At 60.0% G+C, this 10172-nt stretch overlaps 1 protein-coding gene across 1 annotated transcript; it reads left to right on the top strand.

Moving 5' to 3' along the window:
* Nucleotides 1–312: 312 nt before the first annotated feature.
* LOC123156062 (defensin Tm-AMP-D1.2-like) lies at nt 313–1013 on the top strand. Its single transcript, XM_044574226.1, has 3 exons — nt 313–382; nt 481–611; nt 969–1013. The coding sequence occupies exons 1-3, from the start codon at nt 313–315 to the stop codon at nt 1011–1013; spliced, it is 246 nt and encodes an 81-aa protein (XP_044430161.1).
* Nucleotides 1014–10172: the final 9159 nt, after the last annotated feature.

The following is a 10172-nucleotide window of genomic DNA, read 5'->3' on the forward strand; positions in this document are numbered from 1 at the left end:
GGGCAAGGTCGGGTCGGGCCGTCAGGGCCGGGTTGCCCATGGCCAAGTATAATATAGATATAGATATAGTATAGTAGATAGATAGATAGATAGATAGATAGATAGATAGATAGAGACTATGGACTATGGACTTTTTCCCTTCTAGTCAAGGATTTTTTACGGCTTTCTAGCTAGGGCTTGAGAAGCTCCCAAGGAACGCAGGACCTATATCTATATCTCACTTATAACGAGATGGTAGCTCCCCTCATCAGCAGCAGCAGAGAGCTCTGATTTGACACTCGGGTGAAGCAAGAGAGCAAGTGCAGAAGAGAGATGGGGTCCCCTCGCCGCATGTCCGTCGCGCCCACCGCCCTCCTCATCCTACTCCTCCTCGTCGCCACGGGTACATCCGGCGAGCTTCCTCCCTTCCATCAATCGAGCAACTATAAACTGTAATTAATCACCGGCGCTTAATTGCTTTGTGTGGTGGTTGCATTGCAGAGATGGGGACGATGAAGGTGGTGGAGGCCCGGACGTGCCAGTCGAGGAGCCACAAATTCAAGGGCGGCTGCTTCAGCGACAGCAATTGCGCCAACGTGTGCCACACCGAGAACTTCCCCCGCGGGACCATGGCGTTGGCGCTGGCGTTGCTGCCCATCATTGAAACGCCAAGGGACCATGGCGTTGCTCCCCTTAACAAATAAGTGACAATAAAAGAACTTGCTCCAAACGCCACACACTTTGGCGTTTCACACTTGGGAACAAACGCCACACATGCTGGCGTTCCCAGCAACGCCACAAGGGCTGGCGTTTCTACATTGAAACCTAGCTATTTGACCAGGCCAGCAACGCTGCCTAGTTCGGCGTTTTTAAATAGAGCAGAAACGCCACGGCTAGCGGCGTTACCAAAAGGGTTAGATCGTGAAATAGTTTTCGAAGGAGTTCATTTTGTGCCAAGATTTGCTAAGAAGGTCAAAACAGTGAAAAAGCCCCATTACGTCGAGCCCAAGTGCTACTGCGAGCGGGATTGTTGACCTTAGGATGACCAGAAATAAAGAAGCTCCATCGGTGTTGCATCTTCATCTTCATGCATGCATACATGCATGTTGTTTAGGTGAAGATCGGGCCTGGCTCCGGCGTGTTTGCGGCTTCAATTAGTTTGTGAGGTTAATTATACTAATAACGATGCAAGCCACTGATGCATGTGGCTTATATGTGTTGTGATGTGTTGTTTCTATGTGTTGTTGTGTTGGATTCAGTCAATCTGCAGATAGTTGGTTTGTCTTTTTTTTTCAAAAGGATCAGATCTGTTACGATATAGATTCACCGGATTCCGTACAAAGCAACCCTGAAATAATTAAAAAAACATCAAAGTCCATGGACCATCAAATCGAACGACCGTTGCTACTGCTAGAATGAGACAACGACGTGTCGCTGTTGTAACCGGCCTGACCTTGTCGGGAAGTCTTCAGTGACAAATTTACTCCGCTTGTCTATTAAGCGGAGCAAAAATATTCTTATTTTCTTTTTGTCGGGGGTTGGGTGCGACATATGCCAAAGGATGGCTTATCATGGTGGGGGCGAGTAGAACGTCGCCGGTGCCTGGAAACGGGATGAGGCGCAGACATGCACGCCGGCGAATCTTACCCAGCTTCGGGGCTCTCCGGGGAGATAACACCCTACTGCTGCTCTGCGGGGTCTCCGCATGGTGACTATGGCAAAGTGGCTACAATGGCGCTCCTAGAGCTGTTTCCGGAGGCAGGAGGGAGCTCAGCTGGCTCTCTCTTCCCTGGTCTATGTATCTAACTCTATCAAAGGCCGAACCCTTTGCATGGGTGTCCCGGGGGGTTTATATAGGCCTACCCCCCGGGGGTACAATAGTAATCTGACTGGGTGTGGCCCCCAGCCGTCGGTCTCTCATGTCGCCGTCCTTCCCGCCGGCTTCTGGGGCCCGCCAACTGGTGGGTCCCGCGGACTGGCCGAACACTGTGCGGCGCTCCTGATGACGCAGGCTTGGTCATGGGGTCGTGGCAACAGTGCCGCCGTCTGTCAGGCGATCACTGTCGCCACTCCCCATCCAATCTGGTTTATAGCTTGTGGGGCCCTGGCGGGGAGACGGCCGACTCCGTGGAGGCCGACTCCCACAGGGCCGTCTTCTGGCGCTCTGGACGTCTTTGATTCATCCACTGACAGGTGGCCCTGCGATCTCTGGGCCGTACAGGCCGGCGTCGTGGGCACAGTGCATCACACACTGTGGCTGAGGTCAGGGGAGGCATGGCAACAGTGCCGCGCCTCGCCGGAGATCTCCCAGCGATACGGCTCACTGTAGCCATGCCAACCCCTCGTAGACAGGAGGGGACGGCCACGTCGGGGCCATGCCCTGCATCGGTCTTCGTGAAATGTCGTGGGCCGACTCCCATAGTCGGCACTCCTGGAGGTCGCAAGCCGGGAGTCGGCTTGCTTTAAAGTCGTCGTCTGGGACTCGGCCTCTCGGGGGATCGCCAGCTGGGACTCGGCCTCTCTGGAGGTCGCTTGCTGGGACTCGGGCAGAGGGGCGTGGCCTGCCCCGATGTCTTGAAAGATCCTGGGTCCCGGGTCAGCCTACCCGTGGCCCATTACTCCGACAGTAGTCCCCGAAGCTGGTGAAGCCCTGCGGGCGCCGCCTCGTGGGGCTTCAACAGTTTCAATCTTCCCAGCGCCGACTCTGTGACTCGGCCGCTGTTTCTTCGGGCCGACTCGCCGAAGTCGGTCTTGTTCAGCGAGGGGCCATTACTCGTATGTCGCGGCGGGAAAACAGGCGGCGTATCGGATACGCTTCCCTGCCGCCGTCGAGACGGTCCCACCGTGCGGCGCCACGTGAGGAGGATAGTCTGCCCACCCACGCGCGCAACGGGACGGGCCGCCAGGTGGGGCCCGCCACTACCGCGCCTCGGCTTCCGAGCGGATCTGCTGCGGCTGCGGACGGTTGGCATCCCCACGTTGTTACTGCGTGCAGTAACTTCGTGGGGTAAATCGTGGGCGGCGTGGGGCTCCGGGCGCAGTTAATACCACGTCCGTCCCCTCGGCTCCTCAGCCCGTAGGGCTATAAATAGGCGGGGAGGAGCGGGGCGGCACTGCACGCACACCCTCTCCCCCGCTCTCCTGCCTTCTCTTCTTCCTCCGCCGCGAGCCAAAGCATCCTCTCTCGTCGATGATGAGCTCTTCCTCCGCCGCGCCCCCCGCCCCGCGCTCCGGCGTGTGGGACGGCTCGGACGTGGAGGCGGAGCACATCGAGTTTCTCCGCCGGACCCGCCGTCTCCCAGCGCGGACCTGGTGCACGCCCGTCCCGCGCCGGCGGGAGAGATCCGGCCCGCGCCGGAGGAGGGCGAGCGGGTCGTCTTCCGTTCGCATCTAATGCGTGGGCTGGGGCTGCCGGCGAGCGGGTTCTTCCGCTCGTTCCTGGAGTTCCATAATCTTCAGTCGCACCACCTCACCCCAAACGCGGTGGTGCTGCTCTCCGCCTTCGCCACTCTGTGCGAAGGCTACCTCGGCGTTCTTCCCACCCTCGAGTTGTGGGGAGAATTTTTCTCTTCGAAGCTCGGCACTCAGGCCGCCGGCACGCCGGCTCAGTGCGGCACCTACATCGCGGTGCGGCGCTCGACGGCCGACAACCCTTTCCCTCCCATCTCGCTGGTGAAGTCGGTGAAGATGTGGCAGCGCTCTTACTTCTACGTGAAGAATCTCTCCACCGACGGTGACTGGGTCAACTTGCCGCCCTTCGACCCCGAGCCTCTGACTGGCAGGCTTGCCAGTTGGTCCCACCGGTCCAAGTCATTGTCTCCCTCCGGAGCCGCCTCCGTGGCGCGACTCCGAGTTCTGCTGCAGTCGGAGGGCCTCGTCGGATCCGACCTTCTCGCCGCCTTCGTGGCGCGCCGAGTCCTCCCACTCCAGGGCCGGCCTCACCTCATCTGTCAGATGAGCGGCCGCCACGATCCGAGCCGGCTGTGCACCAAGGAAATGCCCTGCAGGGAGGTGGCAAACTTGGTGAACCACATCGCGCACTGCGAGTTCACAGAGGACTGGCAGTTCGGCAAGGAGCCGTACTCGCGCGACAACCCCACTCCAGTGGTAAGTCGCATCTTTCTGTAGCTTGATCTTCTTTGCAGCCGACTCCGACTTCTAATCATCATTGGTTCCTTCTGGGCAGAATCCCCTCACGGCGCCCGCAGCCGGCGCCATGTTAGAGCCCCGCGACTACGTCCCAGATCGCGAGGACAGCGACGTCGACGACCCCGACTTGGGGGCGGCGGCGCTGAAGGCCGACGCCGAAGGCGGCGGAGAGGGGGCGGGCGGCGGCCTCAGGCCATCGGCCACCTTCGCCGACTGGCCCGAGGACGACGCCGACGTGGAAGTCGTCCCGCGCCGCCAACCAAGGGCCAGCCCCTCCGGCCAAGTCGGCGCAAAGAGGCGTCACGTCGGGCCGAGCGCGCCCGGCGGCAAGCAGAAGAAGTTCAAGGGGGCGGCCGCCGCAACCAAGCGGGAGGAGGCGGCCACGAAGGCCAATCGCTTCCGAAGGGAAGTGAGAAGGCCACCGCTAGTTTCCGCGTAAGTCTTTTTCACTCTTTCATTTTCTTTGTTGGATCTTATCCGAGTCTTTTTTGATTCTCCCTCCGTTCTTCTCCAAAGCTCCCCTCTCCCTTGAGAGAGCCGCCATCCCCTCTGTCATGGGGTCGGTAGAGACATCCGCCAACACCCGGCGGGTCGATCCCGCTGCCGACCTTCGGGAGGCGACGGAACGGAACGCGCGGGAGAAGCGCGAGGAGGAGGAGGCCGACCGCCTGGAGAAGGAGCAGGCCGAGAAGGCGGCCGCCAACGCCCAGAAGAGGCTGGAGGAGGCCGAAACCGCCGCCGCGGCGAAGCGGCGTGCTGAGGAGGCCGCGCGTCGCCGATCGACGATGCTCGTTCCTCCGCTGTCATCGGCGCCGCCGGCTCCAGAGTTCACAGGGCAGACCGGAGAGGTCGGCACCGAGAACCCCCTCGTGGAGGAGGGCGGCGAAGCTTCAGGCTCGGACACCCTCGTGCCGCCTCCGCCACCTCCGCCACCGTCTGGGAGGCCGCACGGCAAACAACCGGTGGGCCCGCAAGATTCGCCGACCACGGACGATGCCGAGGCTCGGCTGCTTCTTCAAGTCGCCGTGCCGACATGCTGCCAGCTTGAGAGGACGAGCTCGGCGCCGCGAGCTCGGGAGACCGGCGCGGCCAGCTCGGCGAGTCTGGACGTCGAGGCCTCCAGCGCCGCCCCCACCGGGTGGTTGCGCGGAGGCGGCACCGGTCCGCTGAACCAGGCCCTTCTGGACGTCCAGGCGAAGCTGCGCGCAGAAAGCGACGCCCTCCAAGTCAGCACCAGAGCGCATCTGGCCGTGCGGACATCCGTCCGAGTAAGCTTCCTTTCTCTTTTTTAATTCTTGTCTTTCTCTGTGGGGGCACGCCAGCGCACCCACTGGGTGTAGTCCCCGAGTTCCGGGCCGGCTGCTGAGCAGGCGGTTCAGAACTCCTCCAGGCGAGCTCCGAATTCTAACTTTTGCCTTTGCCGGCTTTTTGTAGGAATATCATAACCTCCGCGCCGCTGTCTTCAACCACAATGTCGAGGAGCTGAACAAGCGGACCGCCGACTTGACGGAAAGCCGGGGTGAGCTCTTTTCTTCCTTCTTCGCGGGGGCGCGCTGGCGCACCCGCGGGCTGTAGTCCCTGAGATTCGGGCCGACTGCTGAGCAGTCGGGCCGGATCTCCCCGGCGATCTAATTTCTTTCTTCTTCGCGGGGGCGCGCTGGCGCACCCGCGGGCTGTAGTCCCCGAGATTCGGGCCGACTGCTGAGCAGTCGGGCCGGATCTCCTCGGTGATCTAATTTCTTTCTTCTTCGCGGGGGCGCGCTGGCGCACCCGCGGGCTGTAGTCCCCGAGATTCGGGCCGACTGCTGAGCAGTCGGGCCAGATCTCCCCGGCGATCTATTTTACTGATGACTTTTCTTGTCTTCTTCTTCGTTCTTCAGGCGCCAACGCCGCCCTTCAGGAGCAGCTGGGCGAGGCCAATACTGCCCGTCATGCCAAGGAGGAGGAGTGCAGCCGGCTCGCCAAAGAGCGCGATCTGCTGGCGACGCAGCTGGCCGAGCAGAAGGAGCTGCTCTAGAAGGCGCAGGACGAGGCCAAGACGTGGGAGGCCGCCCTCATGGCCGAGTTCGAGATCGAGCGCTCCGCCTGGACTGACAGGGAGGCGATGCTGACCTCCGGCTACCACGAACTCGAGGACATCGTCGATGGTAAGTCTCTTTTGCTTCTTTGGTCTTCCGACTTCGTGTCAGGCCGATTTCTGATTTTCCGACTATCTTCTTTTTTGTCTTGGCAGACTTCTTTCCTGGTCATTCACAAGCCGTCCCTCTGGCCATCGAGGCGGCTCGGGAGGCGCGAAGGGAGAAGGGTGAGGTGATTGCCGCCAACGCCCCCCGAACCATCGACGAGCAGCTTCTGAGCATCGGGGCTCGTCTTCGTCCTGCTCACCGCTTGTTGCGCCGTCTTCAGCGTGCCGGTGCCCAGGTGGTTGCTGCCCTGTGGCCGGACGTGCCGGCTCTGCGCACCGCCAGTTGGACCGCCGACTGGCTGGAAGTCGCCGCCGGCCGTCTTGAGGCTTGGAAGGGCTCCTCGGCCCGAGCCGGAGCACGCCGGGCCTTGGAGTTCGTCAAGGCGTGGTATCCGGGGCTGGACCTGGACCGCCTGGCTGCATTTCGTTCAGAAGCCCAGGCGAGCTGGAGGCCGTAGAAGGCTCCCTCGTCGAGCGCGCGGCGGCCATCGCCGAGTACACGGACACCAGCGTCTTCGTGCCCGAGCGGACTGAAGGCGGCAAGGAGGCACCGCCGGACTGGTTCGGGATGAACCCGGAGTACGAGGAAGACTCGGCGGAGGTGATCGACTCTAGTGCCGAGGAGAAGGACGAGTCGGAGGACAGAGGCAAGGAGGAGGCGCCAGAAGACGAAGCAGGCGGCCAGCCTCAGCCCGATCGCGCCTCCAGCAACGAGCCGCGCGGGGACAAGGCGACCGCCGCCGGAGGCGACCAGGCTGAGACCACCTAGCCGGCTGCCCCGGCATCCGACACCGCCGTCACCTCCGATCCTCCGGCCCCGGAGGCTGCCTCCTAGACTGCTTCTGTTTATCTGTCTTCATTAATCTTTTAAAAGACTTGTTAGGTTCGAACAATTCCACCCACGGGGTGTATCCTGAATTCTTATTCGGAGATTCGGCCAAGGGCCTATGTAAATATTTATCTAATTTCCGCCTTTCCTTGCTTATTGCTCCTTAGACTTTTTCCTTTGCCGCCTTCCTTTAGTTGCCACCTTGCCGGCTGGGCAGCCGCTCTGCGGACTGTCGCCGGGTCAAGTGCTTGGCTACTTCAGGAAGGCAAGTACTTAGCCATTTAGAGTTTCTCTAGCAAATCGGCTAGAAAGCGACAGGCCGACTATTCGAGAGTCGGCTGTCCTTGATAAAAGTCGAGACGGCGAGCCGACTGCTCATGAGTCGGCTCGGTGGGGGGAGGCTGGTAGCCGGCTTGGGCTATGCATAGGCTTTTAGGTCCTTAGCCATTTTTCATGCGTGCGCTCATTCTTGCTTGTTCCCTGCCTACCGACAGTCGCTCTGCGATCTGCGGCTTTCGACAGGAGACGGCTTGAGCGCAACACATTACTTGTCTGACCGTAGGAAGCATTTCATAGCGCAAGACGGCAACTCCCCGGGCCGACTAGTCGGACCCGGTGCCAGACAGTGTGATAAAAAAGAGCAGCATATTCGGAAGCGTAATTCTTATCATACAGATAATCAAAAAGGCAGTCCCCGAGCTCGTCCCGGGGGGCCTAAGGTCTTAGTACTTTAATACAAAGAGGGTAGTGCGATACATACTGCATCAACTGTAAAATCTTCGAAGAAGATTCGCGTTCCACGGGCGCTCTGTTTCTTTGCCGGAGGCGTCCCTCTTGCGCGCTCGAGGCTTCTGAGCGTCAATCAGATAGTAGGCGTCGTTCCCTAGCACCTTGCTGATGATGAAGGGACCTTCCCAAGGTGCCGACAACTTGTGCTGGCCGGCTGTTCTCTGAATCAGCCGGAGCACAAGGTCGCCCTCTTGGAACGATCTTGGCTTGACCTTGCGGTTGTAGTATCGGCGCAGACTCTGCTGGTAGATGCCGGACCGACTGAGTGCCAACAGTCGGCCCTCTTTCAGCAGGTCGACGCCGTCTTGGCGTGCTTCTTCAGCTTCCTCTTCGGTGTACATGGTGACTCGTGGAGAGTCAAACTCTATATCCGTCGGGATGACGGCTTCGGCACCGTAAACGAGGAAGAAAGGTGTGAAGCCGGTTGACTTGTTTGGAGTCGTGCGCAGACTCCAGAGGACGGCTGGTAGCTCCTCGACCCAACAGCCGGCCGAACGTTCGAGTGGTTCGACTAGTCGAGGCTTGATGCCGGACAGGATGAGGCCATTGGTTCGTTCCACCTGGCCGTTTGACTGCGGATGGGCAACGGACGCTAAGTCCAGTCAGATGCCCTTCGTCGCGCAGAAATGAGCCAAGGCGCCCTTGGCAAAGTTTGTGTCGTTGTCGGTGATGATGCTGTGCGGTATGTCGTACCGCACCGTGATGTCGGCAATGAAAGTTACTGCAGTTGGCCCGTTCAACTTCTTGATGGGCTTTGCTTCCACCCACTTGGTGAACTTGTCCACCGCGACAAGCAGATGAGTTAGGCCGCCTCAGGCCGTCTTGAATGGTCCTACCATATCCAGGCCCCAAACTGCGAAGGGCCAGGCGATGGGAATTGTTTTTAGCGCGGAAGCCGGCTGAAGTGGTTTGGAGCGGAACATCTGACACCCCTTGCATTTTTGGACTAGCTCTTTAGCTTCTTCCAGGGCAGTCGGCCAAAAGAAGCCGCGCCGAAAGGCTTTGGCCACGAGCGCCCTTGAAGCCGCATGGTGGCCGCACTCGCCCTGATGAATGTCTTTGAGAATCGCTTGGCCTTGTTCTGATTCCACGCAGCGCTGGTAGACACCAGTGACACTGCGCCTGACAAGCTCTCTGTTGACTATGGTGTATGACGCCGCTCGGCGCTGCACTTGCCGAGCCAGGATCTCATCTGTTGGCAATTCTTTGTTCACTAGAAATTTGAGGATGGGCTGCGCCCATGAAGGTGCTGCTATCTCTTCAACTTCTACCACAACGACTTGGACAAGGGTGGCTGGGCTGGGAGGCGGCAGGTTGGAGGCTGCGGCCATTTGCTGAATTAGCGGAGTCTCTGGGCCGACTGAGGCAGCTCCCGGGCCGACTGGCGCAGTCCCCGGGCCGGGCTCTGAAGTCCCCGGGCCGGTTGGTGCAGTCCCCGGGCCGGGCTCTGAAGTCCCCGGGCCGGTTTCAACTGTGGTTTTCTTGAGGTCGCTTGCCGGGGCTTTGGAGTCGGATCCGACTACTTCTGGAGGAGCCGACACAAAGATGGAGTCCGACTCTGGTGAAGGCTTGATAGACGGCTTGAGGAGGCGCTGAAGGGCAACGCCGGAAGGTATCGCTTGGCGAGTGGAGCCGACTCGTGCCAAGGCATCTGCTTGATCGTTGTCATTTCTTGGCACGTGAAGGAATTCGCACCCCTCGAAATATCCGCTGAGTTGCTGCACCAGGAAGCGGTAGCTTGCCATGTTTGCGTCTTTGGCGTCCCAGTCGCCGGATGATTGCTGAACCACCAAGTCGGAGTCGCCATAGCACAGGATCCGGCGAATGCCGAGTTCTTTAGCAAGCCGGAGCCCATGAATGAGCGCCTCATATTCGGCGATGTTGTTGGAGGCGGCGAAGTGGATCTGCAGCACGTATTTGAGCTTGTCGCCCTTAGGGGAGGTGAGGACGACGCCGGCTCCAAGGCCGGTGCGGATCTTGGAGCCGTCGAAATGCATCCGCCAATGAGTGGAGTCAGGCGCTGGCGGCAGGTACTGGGTCTCGGCCCAGTCGACGAGGAAGTCGGCCAGCGCCTGCGACTTGATGGCGGTGCGAGGCTGGTAGTAGATGGTGTAAGGGGCTAGATCTATAGCCCATTTGGCCACTCGGCCGGAGGCGTCTCGGCTTCCAATGATCTCGGCGAGTGGAGCGGCGCAAACCACAGTGATTGGATGCTCTTGAAAATAGGGCTTCAGCTTCTTG

Source organism: Triticum aestivum, chromosome 7B, assembly GCF_018294505.1.
Source record: "Triticum aestivum cultivar Chinese Spring chromosome 7B, IWGSC CS RefSeq v2.1, whole genome shotgun sequence".
In the NCBI taxonomy this organism is placed as follows: domain Eukaryota; kingdom Viridiplantae; phylum Streptophyta; class Magnoliopsida; order Poales; family Poaceae; genus Triticum; species Triticum aestivum.